The 19,296-nt window shown below is 38.3% G+C and overlaps 1 protein-coding gene across 1 annotated transcript; it reads left to right on the forward strand.

The window, feature by feature from the left end:
- The first annotated feature begins 573 nt into the window (after nucleotides 1-573).
- exoc5 (exocyst complex component 5) lies at nucleotides 574-17,243 on the forward strand. Its single transcript, XM_038291496.1, has 18 exons — nucleotides 574-763; nucleotides 1,102-1,196; nucleotides 4,166-4,313; nucleotides 6,037-6,231; nucleotides 7,583-7,647; nucleotides 9,847-9,875; nucleotides 9,972-10,081; nucleotides 10,199-10,243; nucleotides 10,345-10,485; nucleotides 10,554-10,636; nucleotides 10,719-10,928; nucleotides 11,013-11,160; nucleotides 11,256-11,364; nucleotides 13,065-13,185; nucleotides 13,283-13,369; nucleotides 13,479-13,587; nucleotides 13,691-13,906; nucleotides 15,235-17,243. The coding sequence occupies exons 1-18, from the start codon at nucleotides 737-739 to the stop codon at nucleotides 15,421-15,423; spliced, it is 2,127 nt and encodes a 708-aa protein (XP_038147424.1). The 5' UTR covers nucleotides 574-736; the 3' UTR covers nucleotides 15,424-17,243.
- Nucleotides 17,244-19,296: the final 2,053 nt, after the last annotated feature.

Genomic DNA, 19,296 nt, shown 5'->3' on the forward strand with positions numbered 1-19,296 from the left:
ACGCCTCTGCATAGCAGCTAATTGTGATACATAGTTGTAGTGTCAGGGGGAAAAAAAACATATTGATTGGCTCTGAAAAGTCGGTGTTAAATGTATATGTATTCAGTCCACTTTACTTTGATTTACCACTAAATAAAATCCAAAGTAAAGAACAACCCACTTGTCAACATATTCTCCCACCAAATTATTGGATATATGCAGCTGCTGCTTTGAGCTGAAACCTATCTTGGGCTGTCAGTTTAGGTGGATTGTCATGCTTTGGTAGTTTTGCATTTAAGTAAATACTTTAGTTTTAATGTGATGTCTTAAAACCTGGAAATTGGACTTCGAGTCCATAATAAAGTTTAAATAGAACAATTCTCTTTGAAAGTCAGCTGTGTTCTTTGGTCTTCATGATACTGTTTATTCATACATATCCACTAACAAATCTCTAAGACAGTTACAGAGCAGACATATATTAAAGGAAGATTTAAATCAACATAACTAAAAAGATGAGTTCTGAGCGCCGCATAAATGAACCGGCCAATCGCGTCGGCTCAGGCTCGTGCGGCACTTATCTGTCCCAGTCCCCACCCTTCCCTCCCATACAGGAAGCTGCATTTCTAACCAGCTAACTGTCAACAAAGGGCAAAACTGAAAGGAGAAAACAGCCCCAAGCAAAAGTCAGCGCGATAGCTGACTGTTTATTGGTTGTCTTATCAGTTAAATTAACGGATCTGTGAGGGGAATCGTGAATATGGCGACCACTGCTCAACTGTTCGAGGTAAAAACAACAGCTGGAGGCTGTCCTAGCTAGTAGGCTAACTAATGGTTAACTGTTATAGCGGCTGCTTACGATGTTAATTGAGCTTTACTATGTGTAAATACAGGTTTGTAAGGACTAGTCCAGTTAAAATGCAATTTATTCTTAAAATTTTGAGTGAAAAGAGAGCGACTTATTTCATCTTCCTGGAGATGTTTTTGACTGCGTGCAGGAGAATCCCAGCTGTGATTTAAATATTTTATAAACGGTTTTATTTGTATTTTCTCAGTGGGAATCTTTTGGCTTGCTCATGCTAAGGTCTATTCAGTATTTCACTGTGTTTTTCCACTTTCATGTAGGAACCTTTTGACGCAGATGAGTACATTGAGAGGCTGGCATGGAGGACTCCAGGTGGAGGCTCTAAAGGAGGAGCTGAGGCTTTTGATCCCAAAAGGTAGAAAATAGATACAAAAGATTTCCTTAAATTCCACTTTAACAGCATCTTAAAAAAGATGCTGTTGAACAGTAAAAGTGCATGGTTGTACAATTATAGATTCAAATATACCAATGTGGATTCTGAGTTTTTTTTGTAATAATTTCCTATTTTAACGTTTTCAAAAAAATCTTTCTCATTGTTTTTGAATCAAAAAAGACTGCTGCAATTTATTTTATAACAGGGATTCCGAGGGTCATTAAAAAACATTAAATGTCATTAAAATATTATTTATTTTAATTAAAGCCTTAATTGGCATTACAATTCATTAAATGTGTTTATTGTGGCTTATAAAATGATTTCTTTTTAAAAACTTGTTTATAAAAACAATTTCGTCAGACATATTATATCACGATATATTTGTGTGGAACTGCTTCCGGTTGATCGCAAAGCAGTATGGTTAGAAAAAGCTAGAGAATGGGGGGTGAAAATGCCAATTTCAACAAAAGTGGCTGGAAAAAGAGGAATACGAGACATGGCTGCAGCCTGCCGACGGGTACCTGTTGGTGGCATTAAAATTATTATTAAGAGCATTAAAAGAGCATTAAACAGCATTAAATTAGAGTTATTCATTCCTGTATAAAGCCTGTATAAAAATTGTTGTTTTAATTTCCGTACAAAGTGATGAAATTTAAATATACCTACTTATTTGTTTGTTAGACTTGGTATAATATTAAGGATGATATAATAAACGTAACCAGAACACTGGAGATTTATTCCTTCCCCCAATCTTTCCTGTCAGTGTTTTCATGCTTATTTATCACATACAAGAATCTGGATGTCTTAATTTAAGTTTTTAATCTCAATGTTTACTTTGTTTCTTTTTTAAATCCTTATTCAAAGTTACCCTATGTTTTCGGTTTCTGATTATAGTGCTGAACTTTGTCCAATGTCTTCATTTCTCTTTTAGCTGACATGATTAACTGTAACAAGTCAGTTGCAGGTTTTAATCAAAATTTAATTTAAATTTTTAGCATTCCGCCTCTGTGTTGATATTTTTTTTCTATTAAACTTTCCAAAGATCAAACATGTAGCATAAAAGTTCTTTTATTGCTTTTTTAGTTTATTTGTTTCCACATATGAATCTGTTGAACATCTTACTAATATTGTTTATCAGATTGTTCCTTTATCTTCTATCTTTATTTTACTGAACTTAATTAATTGTAGAGAGATATTCTGTGTCAACTGATGGTTGTAGACTGAAAATGCTAGAAGGTATTCAGTTATCAATTGATATTGGTCATTTCCAACTAATCTATATTATCAATTTTGGCTACATTTCGTAATACATCTGCCAAAACTCTTCAGAAACATGTGAAGTCAAATCAAGTTTATTGATAAAAACCGATTTAAAACAAAGCCAGTCCATCTTAAAGATTAACATTTCAAAATATCATTATGTTGCGTTAGAGACTCTGTTCTTAGTAAAGTTTTTCTCACAAATTTATAATCTTAGATTTTCATGTAGTCAAACATTAATTCATTTAGATTTGCTGGATTAGAAGAGTAATTTCTTTTTACCATTTGTTGGTCAATTAATATTTGAATAATGGTAAAAAAGTACTTTAATTTCAACAATTGACTTTACCTGTTTTCTTTCAAATAAAGTTGTTTAGACATTTTATCTGAATTAGCAAAAAAAGTCCTAGTTTACAGTTGCAAACTGCAGCAAATGTTTATGTGATCCATGTTTATGAGTCAGTCAGTTTGCTGCTAATGATGATACTAAAGATGCTTTAGTATCTTTACACAAGCAGAATATAACGGCACAGAAAAAAATCACGCATTACTAGATCAAATGAATCTAAAAATTAGCTACAACATATAGGTTAGGAAAAAATAATTTCAAATGTAACTTCAAAAAATATAATAAAAAACATCCGTCTACTAGTAGTTTATTTTCAGAATGTCCTTTGCCATCTTAGGCAGAATATTTTTCATAAAGCTGCTATCATCAGGGTGAGGAGGATTAAACACATCCTTGAACCTTTCTGTCAACTACACTCTCTTGACTAAATATTTTCAATTATTCTGCCTTTTTTTATTTACGTTTTATGAAGTAGATTAAGATCTTTTTTTTAACCTTTTTAAAAAAAAAGAAAAAAAATAACCTTTTTTTTTTTTCAAATTAATTTAGGTTTTTCTTATAAACTATCTTGAGTTTTTCAACTAGTAATTTTGACATTGTCTAAAGGTTTTAATCCTTTCTACAGTAAATCTGAGCTTGGCTGGAGCTGGTGCTGATTTAGACTTTTTTTTTATGGCTGGGAGAAATTTCCAAAATAAATATGTTTACAAATCCTTTGCATGCTTTTCTCTCAGCCTCTCTGATGTTTACACTTGGGGACAGAGTTGCATCTCGTAAGCATAAAACGCCACACCACTTTAACTTTACTGTAGATCCATCCCGCTTTATCTACTTCCACCACAAATTGTTGCCAGCACCTCCTCGGAAGCTCTTAGCGAGGAGTCAGTGACGACGTATCTGAGGAGGCCACCATACTGTGAGTCACCAGCTGAGGAAGAAAGTGTCTGTTGGGAGAGGATGGAAGATGACTTTAAGCTGCAGCCAGTGCTGAAGGAATTAGTCAGAAGATTATACACTCATCATTTCGGGATATTTCCTACTCCTTGAAATGTGGTGCTGACTTAGAACATTTCCTCTGTAGTCCTAATGGCTCATAAAATGAAGCTGACGAAGCTGCTACTTCTCTGAGCTTTTTAAGCCAAGGGACCCAGGAATTAGACACTCAACACTATTCTGTAACTATTAACTGTAACTTTGAGGTCAGTGGGACAGATCTAACCTTGTGGTTATCAATTGCTTTTTTATGTTGAGAATTTGTCTCAATTTTATTCCCTGTTGTATTTGCAATGTATTTTTTTTAGACCAGTGGAGCAATCTGTGAGCAGGTATGTTTTCTACACAGGCTGTGTGATGAGTTTAAGTGCCACATCGAGGAGCTGAAGCAGCTAGATGAGAAGATCCAGCGGAAGGTGGAGAAGCTGGAGCATCAGTGTCATCGTGAAGCAAAGGAATTTGCCCACAAAGTGCAAGACTTGCAAAGAAGCAACCAGGTAGGTTGATCCAGATGTCTTTAACCCTGGTCACACTAACACAGGTGTTCAGTAAAGATATTTTCTCCTCCTTCTCCACCCATTTCAAGAGCCCAATTTATGGTGAGAAAAGTGTAGAAATTCAATTGCATCTTCTGTTTTTTTTTTTTTAACCAAGGAAGTTCAAACCATATGCTGATATTTTCAATTTAAAAGTTTTTGCAGATTATTCCATATCAGTCTACCTTTGTCCTGTTTTTTCCCTATTAAACTTTAAACACATTGGAAATAAGTTTATGAAAACCAGCAAAAAAACAAACAAACTGATCTCTAGTTGTAGATCTGTATTTGGAAAACTGCAAAAATTCAATAACATTAGATCTATTTGCAATGATTGCATTATTCGATATCAAAGGCTGTATGAAAAAAGAAGACGACTATAATAAAAAATATAAGATGGAGAAAAGAAAAAAAACATACCAAAACCATAACTTTAAAGTTCCAGCATAAATTGAGGACTAGTATCTGGAAATAATAAACCGGCTCCAACTTAAATTGAGCTACTCTCTTCAAACAGCTTTTACTCATACAGACATATGAGCATGGTGTTTATGAGGTTTATGAGGTGTATGAGGTGAGATAACCTTAAAAAAAGAATACTTAGGTCACTGTAAAAAAATGTTAGTAAATTAACATTAATAAATGTAAGAATTTTCTTTGTTGTCAACTTGCCCAAATGTTTAGGGGAGTTGTGGCCTAGATGTTAGGGCATAGAGCTTGGAATGCAGAGGTTCTGAATTTAACCCTCACTCCCACAGACTGCCACTCTGGGTCCCTGAGCAAAGACCCTGAACCTCATACTGTTCCCAGGGGCGCAGCCCACTGTTCCCCAAGGGGATGGGTTAAATGCAGAGAGTGAATTTTGTTGCTCTGTACTTGTGACAGTGTAATGACAATTAAAAAAAAGCTGGAATTGTGTGACATCAGGAGGTCCATCTGTGAGACTACAAGCTTAGACGTTATGATACACGGTTAAAAATTAGAGCTTTGCAACAATTCGCTAGTAGTACATCTCAAATCTCAAATTTGCGAGTACGAACATCCGGGGTTTTAGATTCAAACTTGTCAGTTTGTACCCTTTAAACATGAAGAAGACCAAAACAGAACCATCAATCAAACTTTATCCAGCCCACGCATTGAAAGCAATATTTGAGAAAAGATATAAAGTTTAATTGATGGTTTGGTTATGATCTTCTTGCTCTTCTTTATGTAAAATCCCAGGTGTGTTACTTCCACCAAACTGGAAATGAGTGTAACAGCTTCATCGGGGGTTGTAGATGTGTAATTTGATTCATACCCATACATTTGTGATTTGTGTTTTTGAAAATTTGTAACTTGTTCCTAATTTTTTATAGATGAAACGTCAGATGGATGTTTTAGTTAACAACAAGGAGGAAAAGCAAATCTTCAGTTCGTCCATATTTATTGACTTGACTGAATAAATCAAGAGATCTTGCCGACAGTTATCTTCTTCATAGGTGTTTCCGTTCCTACATTATTAAGGATGTAAAGTTAATTGGACTGTTCATTTCCTGTTTTGTTTAGGTTGAAGGTTAGCCTCGGTTTACTTTATCCATGTTCTTTTTTCGTTTTACCGTCATCTGCGGATGCAGTTGCAATTCTATTGTGTGACGTCCTGCATTTCCTCTTTACATAATTTTTTTCCCCTTCCGTTTCCATTCAGGTGGCCTTCCAGCATTTCCAAGAGCTCGATGAGCACATCAGCTACGTGGCCACCAAGGTGTGTCATCTTGGCGACCAGTTGGAAGGGGTGAACACTCCTCGCCAAAGGGCCGTGGAAGCGCAGCGGCTCATGACCTACTTCAACGAGTTCTTGGATGGCGAGCTACGCAGCGACGTCTTTAATAACCCAGAGAAGGTAAAGCTGCAGCAAAACACTACTTTCTGTCACATATACCTAGATGTGTTGTGTTTACATATGTTTAAAAGTGAAGAAGACCACTGTTAAAGGCCCCTGCTGCGTTAGTGCTGGAGGTGAGTATGAACAGGATTAGGAAGTAACCCTCCCTCATTAATTTGTCAACTTGGATCCCTGGGCTAATTTGGATTAATAAAACTATCTGACAATAGCTGGTTGATTGATGAGCTCGGATGTCAAGATGCGGATGTCAAAACGAATTAGTTTTTTTAGTAGAATGTCTTAGACAGAGAATATATTGTTGTTTTTTTGTTTTGTTTTTTTTGTTTTTTTTTTTCCTCGAAGTAGCGGGAAGCTAGACGGTACACAGGGAGGCAGTGAAAACCAAACATGTTGCATAGAGCCTTGATAATGGGGAAATAGAGACTCCTAAAAGTTAGATTTTTGTAGTTTTGTCATGATAGTCAACTACGAAAACTGTTTGCAGTTTCAAGTAGTGAAGGAGGGTAGGGTCAATCCTACAGACTGAAGCTTGAGATGAAACTGGTATACCAGAGAGGCATGCAAAAAAATAAAAAAATATCTGTCCAGATTCCTCTTCCTGAGCATACCTCCATATGAGGGGGAAAGAGAAAAGCTGCAAGTGAATAGCTGAAGGGGGATGGCTTTGCTAATCCTTCTGAAAGGGAGGGCTGGGCCGCCAGCGTGGAGACAAGTGCTGCTAAACCCTGACTGCAGGGAGACGGCTACATTACTTACATGGGATTTAGCTAATCTTAGCTGGGGGACAGATACTTAGAAAACCTTCGCCGAGCAGAAAGCCTGGATCCTCCTCACGGGAGCAGAGTAATGATGTTAGCTGAGGCAGGCATCTGGAGGAACAGAGGAGTTGCGGACGGTGGGCCTTTCGTAGGTCTGTGGGTTTTTCAGCCGATGTGTGCGGAAGGGGGGGGCGGGGATTGATAGGGCCTCCTTTTTTACACAGATATCCCTGGCCGGACAGATTATTGAAAGCGATTTAGCCTCCTGTGGGATTACAGCCCATTCAGAAAAGACGTGCCAGTAAAGAGCTGGATGTGCTGCTAAGTCAGGACTGCTGCTGCCAATGCCCAGGTGAGCGCAGCCTGTCTGTTATCAGCTTCCTGTTTAACACAGGAAGGTGGAGGGCGGCTGCCTTAAGATGATGATCCCTCAAGTGGAGACACTGCCGGCGGCCTGCCCACTTTCTCTCTGAATGTCCACCTCACACGGTTCTGTTGTGCTATCTCCCTTTTCTTACCTCACCTGACATCTCCTCTCTCTCGCTCTCTCTCTCGCCCACCCATGCACTGTCTCTTTCTGTAACCCTCAGATTAAGGAGGCTGCTGATATCATTCAGAAGCTGCATCTCATTGCCCAGGAGCTGCCGTTCGACAGGTGAGTCAGGCCTCCTGGAGGCAGCTTTAGACAAGAGGGCTGTCGAACAAGTAGAAGGTTGGGAATTATTCTCATCGCTATGTTAAACCATCCCTCCCTTGAACTTTTCCTATTTTCTCACATCACAACCACAAAACTTGTTGTATTTCCCTGGAGTGTATGTGATTTAAAAAAAAAACAAACAAAGATTATTGTAAAGTTGATGGAACTACAAGAAATAAGTCTTTGTAAAACTTTTAAAATATTCCCCAAGTCAAACTCTGTCCTCTTTTTGCTGCATTTACAGATTCATATGCTGCATATGCTAGCTTCACACATTAAGACAGTGTTTTTTGGTTGTTTTTTTTTGCTCATTCTTCAATGCAAAATATCTTAAACTCAGTCTGACTGGATTGAGTATATCAGTTCTAATTCTTCCTACGGATTCTCAGTTAGATTCAGGTGTTGACTGGAGCAACACTTCATACAAATGAATATACTTTGATCTAAACCAAATTGTTTTTCACGCTATATCAGGGGTCGGCTACCCAAACTGTTCAAATATTGGACCAAAAAAACAAAAAACAAATCTGTCTGGAGCCACAAAAATGTAGAAGTGTATTATCCCACTATAAAAAAGGACTACATGGGCTTAAATATATATAATAAGCATTCATGATTAAATGTTAATCCTGGAGCAAATCTCACTTCATGTGGCTGCTCCACTGTACGATATTTGGTGCTGTAAGTTTAAATTCTGTTACAATATTAATGTATTAGGTTATGTTGCACTGATGAAATTATAGAAACACAGTAAAGTGTTATTTTGGTGTTATTTTTACTTTGAGAATTTGGAGGAAAAAAATGGAACAAAGTTCACATACCTGCATCAAATTCGATCTGTTGACAGTTTTTTAATGCTTGCAACAAAACTTACAGCAGTAGTGGAGTTAGGAGATGCCAGCCACTTTAAACTCTAACTTTGTGTTTCTCTAACTTATCCAGGAGTACTACGAACGCACTTTTTCTCTCCCTCCCAACTTGATGGTCAGCATATTGATGCCTTCCCTAGAAATGCATTTCCAAATTACACTTTTTTTTTCTTCATTACTTGACACCCTTTCATCACAAACCAAACATGCAGGAAATCCTTCCGTATTGGCATTAAAGCAAATAAATCGGTCCATTCTTGTTTGAATCTTGTACACTAAAGTAAGAGATCCATTCATCAACTATCTTCCTTTTTTCCCTTTGAGATCCAAGGTCCAAGATACATCCGCCACTGCTGTGCTGAAACCTGTGTTTCAGGCTATGATGCCAATCTTTGTTAACAGAAATGTTTACATTTATTGTTTAAATGTATTTATTATACACATTGGAAAACATAATGAATGTTTTTGACCTCCTGTAGGCCATATAAAAAAAAAATCCATCTTTTTCCATTTTCATAAATTTTTGAAAAAGCTCCAGGGAGCCACAGGTTGCTACCCCTGCTCTATATGTTGTAGTGTCATTGCTCTACTGGCAGGTGAACCTCCACTTTGTCCCTGGTCTTTCCCAAACTCTTAGAGACCCAGGGATGCCCTTTTATGTTGCTCCAACTCTGGCCAACATACTCAAATTCATACAGATTGATCCTCCCAACAACACTGTTTGCTATGTTTAGATGGAAAGGCCAATTTTTTTCTTTTTGTATGTTTGCCCAAAATAAATAATCATTATAAATAATCAAATTTGCTGTTATCTGACCAAAGCCCATTCTCTTACCTATTTGCTGTTTACCCTACAGGACTTGGGGCAAACAGGGCCTTTCACATTATATTTATCTACTTCCCACTCTTCAAAAATTCAACAATTTGCAGCATAGAACTGAAGGCGGTCTGCCAACAGATTTTAGGACCTTTATTAGGACCTGAATTGTGGATCTCTGTACCTCCTCTAAGGTCAGAATGGACTTCCTAGCTCCCAGCATTTACATGGCCTATCAGATTAGGAGGAATGTTGTGTCTGAGTTTCCATTCGAATTAACATTATCTGCTACTTTATGTTGCTCTATCACATTCAATCCTGATTTAAAAAAAACCCCGAAAAAATCCTGTTATGTGAAAAAATTATGAAAAAGTTCATGAGCACATAATGTATACTGCAATTAAAGTTTTATCATCTAAGGAGATATTCTCACTAATCATAAACGTCTTTCATGCTCCCTCTGTGTGACAGGTTTGCAGATGTCAAGGCAAAAATAGCAAGTATGTTTCTTATGACATTTACCCTCTATTGTCTTTTAAAACTAGTGAAGGTTTGAAGTATCTTCTAATACTGTTTTTTGTTTTATTGGGGTCTAGGTAAATACCATGACCTGGAGCGGCAGTTGATCCAGGAGTTTACCGCAGCCCAGCGCAGAGGGGAAATCGGTCGCATGCGGGAGGTTGCAGCGGTTCTTCTACATTTCAAGGTAGAAAAACATATTGGTTGCCTGTTCTTCTATTTCACTTTGTTTATTTAAGTGGCACATGATGTATTTAGTACAAGATGTTGTAAGTATTTTAATATCTTTGTCTTTCTTTTGAAGGGTTATGCACACTGTGTGGACGTCTATATTAAGCAGTGTCAGGAAGTACGAGTTTGACTTCTTTTTTTAACATGTTTGTCCATTTGTTTGTGCCTCTGGTAAAAATGACTGATATGCTCCTTTCTGTTTGTGTTTATCCGTCTTAGGGCGCCTACATTAGGAATGATGTGTTTGAGGACACAGCAGCCCTCTGCCAGAGGGTCAACAAGCAAGTGGGCGAGGTCTTCAGCAGTCCAGAGACAGTCATGGCCAAACTCATCCAAAACATCTTTGAAAACAAGCTTCAGGTACTTTCACAGTGATTCATTCATACATTCATGTTTGGGCTTGTTTTTAACTTCCTACATTCAAACAGGCTCATGTTAGGGGAAAACTGGACGAGACCCGACATTCAGATGTGGAGCAGTACCTAAAGAACCTCTACGACCTTTACATCAGGTAAAGCACTGTTCATTTACCGTTTTTCTGACTTTTAGTTTATGTGGTTCCTCATACTTCATTTACATCTTGATATTTTTAGGACCACAGCGTTGGCGACAAAGCTGGGAGAATACAACCTGGGCTCAGATAAGCACACATTCCTGTCCAAGCTGATAAAGAGCATTTTTTCCTCTTATTTGGAAAGTTACATTGACATGGAAAGGGAATACCTTCGCACTCGGGGTGCTATGATCCTGCAGCGATACTATGACTCCAAGAACCACCAGAAGCGTTCTTTAGGTTCTGGCAGGTCAGATTTACACCTCAAGATTTTTTATACAAAATAAAATTTTTCTGTTTTGCTGAAAATGAGCTAATTGTTTTCCTTGTTTAGTATTCAAGAGCTAAAGGAGCGGATCAGACAACGCACCAATCTGTCTCTGGGTCCAAGCATTGACACCCATGGGGAGACCTTCCTGTCCCCGGAACTGGTTGTGAACCTGTTACAGGAGACCCGCCATGCTTTCGAGAGGTGTCACCGGGTAAATGTTCTCTGCTTTGTTCTGAAGTGCATTTTACTAATGGTGCATGTTTTCTATTCAATTAATTTCTTTTTTTTCCCTCTACTGTGACACAGCTTTCAGATCCCTCTGATCTGCCCAAGAATGCCTTCTCTATCTTCCTCCTGCTGGTTGAACATCTGTGTGTAGAGCACATTGACTATGCCTTGGAGATCGGACTGGCAGGTACATCCATCTGTCTTCATTAGAACCGCCATGTCTGTTTGCTTTTACATGACAGGAATCAAAGAATCATCTAAACTGATTGGGCAACAAAAGACTTATAAAAGTCCAGAACTTGGTTGTTGATTAGGGGGAGTATTGGCCTAGGGGTGCACTTGTGCTCTGAGAAGGTTGCAAGTGCCCGGCTCGATCCCCACAGCCTGCACTCTGGATCCCTGAACAGGACGCTGAACCCCCGATTGCTCCCTGGGCGCCGCACATTGGCAGCCCACTGCTCCCCAAGGGGATGGGTTAAATGTAAAGTTAAATTACGCTAGTGTGAAATCAATCAAGTTATTTATTATTATTATGTATGTGCTTTGGTTTATTGCCAAGGTTATTTTTTCAACAAACAGTTTTAAGTATGTAACATTTTTTACCACTCTTTTTACCATAAAGGGTACAGTTTGTTTTAATTGTTTTCTGGTACAGGCTTTGCTTTTTAGCTAAAAACATGCATTTTTAAGGGGCTTGAACTTGCTGCTTTTCAATTGCCATTCCAGAAATTCAATATCTGGCTTCTTCCAACAATCAAAAACTAATATTGCTGTCTATTTGGATTGTTGCTGTGGAATAACACTTAATTTTGTCGCAAAACACCAATGTCACTGGCAGTAGTAGACCATGTCCACAGCATAATGCTGCCACCACCATGTCCGACAGCTGGTACAGTGCTCTTTGGTTGGAGTTCCTCGTCGTAACTCCTCCAGACATGCTTGGTCAATGCAGCCGACTTACTCTCTTTGTCATTTCTCAATGTGAAACTTTGATTGATGATTTCAAAGTTGTTTATTAATTTTCTTGGAGTTGTAAAATCAAATCGGTGCAGAGATTAAGCAAACAATCCATGTACGGAGGGCTTATTCCTTGACCCGGCTTTCACAGGTTCAAATATTAAAATCTTAATAAAAATAAAAAAATTGTAAAATGTCTAAAGAAGCAGTCAGAAGAAGAGTCCCAAAGTGTCCTTGGGAATTTCTCAATTTTAACAGAAAAACCTTCAGCAGATCCAACTCTGAGTTGATTTGTTTGCAGACTGGCTGTTAAGAATTATACAGAATTAAAGGCAGTTATATTTCCTTTAGTAGCTTTCTCAATAAAAAACATTGGCTTTTTGAAGCAGAAGTAGATGTACAGAAACATTTGAAAAAAACAGAAACTTGAACATTATGTCTCTTAAAATATTTTTTTGAGTTCAGAATACTTAAAATAAAATTAAGGTAAAAGCAGCAGTTTAACTTTCTATAGAATAGATTTATTTTATAAAGTTGTTGTTTTGTTTTGCTAAAATTGTTGTAATTAAACCTTTAACTGTATTAGAATGAATGACTGCTAGCTTATTTCTCATCTGAATGTGTCACTTTGAGGAGAATAGAATTTCAACATGATGGAAAGTTGTGGGTTAAAATGAAGAGAAAGTGCCGGGATAATTTAGGTCTGAGTTGGTGATTTCATGTTACATGATCCTGCTTTCTAACCGGGATGTTCTTACGCTGAGTCGGCTCCAGACAAACTGAAGCGGTTTTTCATCCTGGGCAGTTATCTGAGACAATAAGCTGTTAAAATAATGGGAAATGGCTGAAATAATGCTGCATCATCCCCTTTTAAAATGCCTATGTTATACTTTTATCCATGATTTTTTTCCCCTCCTCTTTTCCCTTCAGCAATTCCCTCATCTGATGCAAAAAATGCCAACTTGTATTTCCTGGATGTGGTTCAACAAGCAAACTCCATCTTCCATTTGTTTGACAAGCAGTTTAATGACCAGCTCATGCCCTTAATAAGGTCAGCTACACCTAAAAGACAACATCTAACAATTATTTCTCATAAGAACAGAATCATTTTCAATTTACCCAAAATATTCTCTGTAATCCGTCTACAGCTCCTCTCCAAAGTTGGCTGAGTGTTTGCACAAGAAGAAGGAGGTGATTGAACAGATGGAAGTAAAACTGGACACAGGAATTGATAGGTTGGTGTATTTTTTTTAATTAGTGAAGTAAGGTAATAAGAATATACTTTTCTCTTTGTGGAAATGGAAACACTTTTATTCCTCTGAGGCGTTTTCCTTTTGCACATAGAACTTTAAACTGCATGGTGGGTCAGATGAAGCACATCCTGACAACAGAGCAGAGGAAAACCGATTTTAGGCCCGAGGATGAGAACAACGTCATGATCCAGTACACTACTGTAAGAGATCCTGAACTCTCATGCAAAACGCAACACATCTTGTTCCTAAACTACAGATGATTAGTTACTCAGCTGTCCCTGTTTTCCCCCGTTTCTCTGGCAGGCCTGCTCCAAGGTTTGCGCCTACGTCAGCCGACAGGTGGACCACGTTCGGAAGTCCATGGATGGGAAAAACGTAGACACCGTGCTGACGGAGCTGGGCATTCGTTTTCACAGACTCATCCATGAGCATTTACAGCAATTCAGCTACAGCTCGATGGGAGGCATGCTGGCCATCTGCGACGTGGCTGAATACAGACGGTGCGCCAAGGACTTCAAGGTGAGTGAAGGGACAGACGTCCGAAATGGAAATACTCACAGGGCAAGCATGGTGTTAAACATTGTTAAGCTCTTTGAACTGATCTTCAAAATGTTTATTTCTGTTAAAAACCAAACATTAAGGTGCTTTTGATTAAATTAACTTATTGTATTTCCATTTAAGGTGATCTCAGGTTATATATATATATTCTTTAGACCCAGAAGGAGTTTGATGTTCTAAGGATTTTACAACTAAGGAAAAGAAAAAAATAATCTGTGTTTCAGCAAATATGAGTACCGGTAATATAAAAGTTCATTAAAAATGTGCAGAAATCCAAGCCTACTTAAGGAATGCCACCCACTGTAAAACTATGGTATGGAGGCATTCATTAAGGCTGTGTCTGATGAGGTGTTCATGAAACTCATACTGTGACCTTCACTGACCTTCAGCTCTATTCCAATGTCAGATTCGATGTCTTTCATCTTCCCCTTTACAATACCATGTGGATTCTTGGTGGGTTACAGGTCAGGCCAGTGGAATACAGGGATATCAGCGTAAATGAAGCAGGAATATGCATCTTCATAAAGCTTTTTAACAGAGGGAAGCATAGGATGATAGAAGATTCGCTGGTAGAAAGCTGCTCTTACTGTAGCCTTGATCAAACCAGGTGAACAAACCCCAGCGGTTCATACAACTCCCCAAATTATCACCGACCGTTCAAACTTCACTCTGGGTCTCAATCAGAATGGATCCTGTACCTCTTCAGTCTCCCTTCAAACTCTTAGAACTTCGATTGCCAAGTTCATAAATGTTTTTGTTTTGTCTTTCAACTGAAGAAGGAACTGTGAACCACATGGTAACGGTTTAGTTATTTTTCCCTTAACTAAGACAATTCTGTTGTATCTCTGCCTCTAAAGTGGATCAACATGAGGAATGCAGCAAACGTATCCCAGGCATTTTTTTATTTCTTCACCAAACTTTCTCCTTTTACTCAACCTTTCATTCATATGTTCTGATCCAGCCCTTCAGCTGAGCTGCTGTTGATGCTGGACAGCTGTTCCCCAGCAGTCCTAACATTTTTGTGAATAAAATCTTCTGTAATTAGATTTTTAGCAAAACAGAACTTAGTTTTCTGTCATTAAGCGTAAACCATATTTATCAACAACAGATAAAACGTCTAACATTCACACTGTGTATGTAATGAATCTATTTTAAGTTTGACTTTTTTTATTCATTGAATAAAACAAAATTGAATTTAATTTAATTAAACAACATAACCTGATGTAGATGCAGCTGTATAAGACATGATTGAAAAGATGTTAATCTTTTTTTGGCCTGTCTGTTCTCAGGTTCCTCTTGTGCTGCAGCTCTTCGATACCCTCCACGCTCTCTGTAACCTGCTGGTAGTTGCCCCTGACAACCTGAAGCAGGTCTGCTCAGGTGAGCATCTGACCAATCTGGATCGGAACCTACTGCACGCCTTCGTCCAGCTCCGAGTGGACTACCGTTCAGCCAGACTGGCCCGACATTTCAGTTAATGACTCTTTAAAGACTTACTGTTCTCCGTCCAGGGAAAAAAAAAAAAAACACAACGAATGATACATCCAGAAAATACTAATTGCCATTTGATTTGCATCCATAAAATAGATCAAAATGACTGGAAAGCCAATGCTGTCTGAATGTGGGAATTTTACCTTTTTTTTTCATTACTTTGTGAAAGGATGAAATTTAAGCATTCTTTGATCTTGAAATATTGTTTTTAAGTACTAATCTATGACAAATGTGGTAAGAGAATTACTTATGTCTGCGCTTGCGTAAAAAATGTTTTGTTTTGTTTTTGTTTGCTTATGCCAAATATTGAAGTTCTTGAGTTGGACTTGGGCACAGGATTAAAGCAGCTTTAAAGGGAGAGACTCCGATCAGTTTGGCTGATTAAATCAGACATCAGCTCTGCACTTTTAACTTCATATGGTTAAGACTTATTACTTTTGATGAAATGTAGAAAACAGAAAGTCTGACCAAACTGAAGATGGAGCCATGGCTGATTCTTGCGCTCCAAAAGGGACATCAAGAACCGGAGCGACTGCAACTCATAACCTGCTGCTTTCCCCTATGTGCCAGTTTCTGAGGTGAAAATAAAACATTGCAAAGATAAACCCGAACTCCAACACACCCAGTCTACATCCGCACCTTATGTTGAGTAGAAAATAAAGTCTGAGTTTTTAGTAAGGCATTAATCATCATGATTATTATCTCAGTTTTTAGCAGTCGGTATAGCTCTAACTCAGGTATGTGTCACTAAAACCTGCATTTCACTTCAGACTAACACACTGTATGGATTGTTTTTTACTCTTATTAAACATCCAAGCTTTATTTATTAGTAATGCGGTTTATGTAATGTTAACATTAAACAAAGTGGGGGATGAATGAGCTTTGAATTAAAATTCATTACAATATTATGTTGTATTTATTGCAGCGATATAACAAAATATTCAAAAGTTCACTGCGTTTAATAAACTCATCATTGCATCAATTCAAGGCCTCACCAACAGATTAAACCAAGTCATAGATGCTATGTCAGTCGAAAAATATATATATATTGATATTTAATAATGATTTCAAGGAAATAACAGCGATCTTAAAACAGCTTACCGTAAGTAACTATCCTAACAAATTGTTGTATATTTAGGGGTTTACAAATATCAAATTGAATGTTTTCCTAAAACAAAAAATTATTAATCTTATAATTGTTTATTAGCCACATAACACTAGTTGCCCCGCCTTTCTAATAAAAAGTTGGTTCAAAGGGCCGATTTTAACTGAGCTGGTGGTGCTTTGCACTTAATAGGGCAGGTGAGACAGACTTTCCTGTTTTTTGGAGTGCAGCAGCAACAGATGAGTCAAATGATTCACCTCTTCATCTCAAAGGAGATGTCAAGAGGTCATCATAGCAGCGGTTTGAGCTGAGCAACAAACAGGCGTGAGAATACCCCCCTCTAGAGGGTTTGGGTGGTCTCCTCGTGGATCAGGGCTCCGATGGGTCACTGAGTATGCGTCTCTGTAATTGCACAGATCAACACTTGCTCATTCAGCGTTGTGCAAAGTCCGAGACATTGTTCATTTGATCTGAAGCATTTCTGGGTCAGAGGAGGCCAAAATGTTGATCTCCAGTGATTAGGGAAACACATGAAATTTAAAAGGCACTTCTTCACACATGGCTTACCAGAGGTCCACATTAACTGCCCTCTGCACAAGCAGAAGAAACCCCGAGCCCCTGATGCCTGGAACTATTTACTGCTCTCATTGTAATGCTGTTTACTGCAATTATTGATTCAATAAAGATGAATTTTCTTATTAATTTCTGTATTTTTTCCCCCCCATGTTTTGAAATCTGTGAATAGAAAGTTGGCTTCACTCTTTCTCTGTGAATGTCACTTTCAAAGTGAGATGAAACACTCCTCCTTTCTGTAGAAGTCATCAAGTATTCATAGGAATTCTTGCCACCAGAGTAAAGTTCTGTCTCAGACTTCAGGAAGTGAGCAGAGCCGGAGGGGATTAGATCGGTACGAGCTGATGAATTGTGTGCAGTAGTCATGAACTGGGGGAGAGCTGGGGAGATAGAGACGGCTCAGAGCTCAGCTCCAGCGCCGGCTGGTTAGTGTTGTGTAGAAGGTACACACAGAGCCGTGCAAGTTCAAACAACATAATTAATTAGGCTAATATTAATATTATCAATGCCACATAAATTCAATTCTCTCAGTCCTAATCACAACTAGATAGCTTGTAAAAATTATTTTGTTAGGCCCTGATGCAAACAGTGGGGATTTTCCAAACATTTGAAAACTATTTGTTTTGCGGCGATTAATGTTCGTAACTCGGGAAGGGGTTGGGAGAGCGGAGCCCGGCCAGGGACGATAACTGGCGTGCAGACGGAGGCAGTGGCGCAGCGTGGCCTTGGGGACTCCCAGTATGGGCTCATGGAAGAGGTGGAGGGATGTGTTTTTCTGAGGTGGGGTGGGGTGGGTGTTTGAGCAGGTGGAAGAGATTAGTAATATTGTCAACACTGGAAAGGTGGATAAGACTGTACCCACTTAATCATCAGTTTGAGCAACTCTTGCATACTTGTTTGGAAACATAAAGACTCCAGTGCTACAGAAATCTGGTCAATATGCCCCAGTCCTCCAGTGGGTAAATAGAATCTACTTATGTATAATTTAACCTTGGTATGAATAAAGCTTTTCTGGGAAGACCTGAGAGGTTTCTTAGAGAACAAACTGCATCATGAAAAGCAAAGAACACAGCAATTTAAAGCTTATAAAACAATTTAGCTCAGCTGGAAGATTAATGCTCTGCATAAAACACGGTGCACTGGAAGATCCGAAAATGCCGTTTTTGTGTCTTCATGGTGGTGGCAGCATCATGCTGTGTAGATGAAACACTGCCGTTTTCTTCAGCAGGGAGCAGCTTGGGTACACAGATTGGGGTAAATACGGGACAGACAGACAGACAGAAGGAATTCCTGGTGGAGGGTAATATAGAATAGACAACCAGAGGTAAGCTGCAGCAAAATCTAAAGCCTAATGCAACTGAGAATATATGCTGAAATGTAAAAATTTATGTTTATTGACACCCTCCTTCTACCCTGACGTAACTTGAGCAATTATGGACCGAATGTCATCCTCTACATTTAGTTGCAGCTGTAAATGCTGAAATGTAAGCTGCATTTTCAGATTTCTATTTTTATATGATCTAAAATAAAAAAACACAGACTAATCTTTTAACATTTAAGAAAAAATATATATGTCATCCACAAAAAAAACTCAAAAGGCCAGCTCTGTTCCAGGAACTCCACGAGACGCTCTGGAGCTCATTTCACAAAGAAGATTTCCTCATAAAGAACATAAGTAAGCATCCTCTTCAGAAGATTTTTAAAGAAAACAAAAAACGTTTCTTCAGTCAGAGGCTTCTCCAGATCCGTTGCAAGACAGACAGTTACAGAAGACCCTACAACAACTCAATGAAAAAAGAAAAAAACCCTATGAATTATTGCAACATTTCCCTTCCCTTTGAGATTAATAAAGTATTTTTGAATTGTACTGTACTGAAATTCGTATTTTTTCTGTATAAGATAAGGTATTTATATTGAACCAGTTGTTTAAAGCACCAGCTCTGTAGGTCAGGTGTCTTAACTGGAAAGAAAAAACATTCATAATGTAAGAAAAAATTCTTGAACAGCTTGTAATACGAAAATACTATTTCCACATGATCGCCAACATCTGTTCACTTCTCTATTTCCTCTATATATCATCAGCCCTCATGTCCTGCCCGTCCACATCTAGTTCTTCCTCCTAACATCTCATAAATCCTTGCTTTCGGCACATTTCCGCTCCCCCATCCAGGCTGGGCGGCTC

This window comes from Cyprinodon tularosa, unplaced genomic scaffold (genome assembly GCF_016077235.1).
Source record: "Cyprinodon tularosa strain WSP-4 unplaced genomic scaffold, ASM1607723v1 ctg3, whole genome shotgun sequence".
NCBI lineage: Eukaryota > Metazoa > Chordata > Actinopteri > Cyprinodontiformes > Cyprinodontidae > Cyprinodon > Cyprinodon tularosa.

Excerpts from the sequence above, each read along its gene's own strand:
- exoc5 (XM_038291496.1), top strand. The coding sequence starts at position 737 with ATGGCGACCACTGCTCAACTGTTCGAG. Across the intron at positions 9,876-9,971 it reads TGTCAAGGCAAAAATAGCAA|GTAAATACCATGACCTGGAG; the intron begins GTATGTTTCTTA and ends ATTGGGGTCTAG. Across the intron at positions 13,370-13,478 it reads CTGGACACAGGAATTGATAG|AACTTTAAACTGCATGGTGG; the intron begins GTTGGTGTATTT and ends TTTTGCACATAG.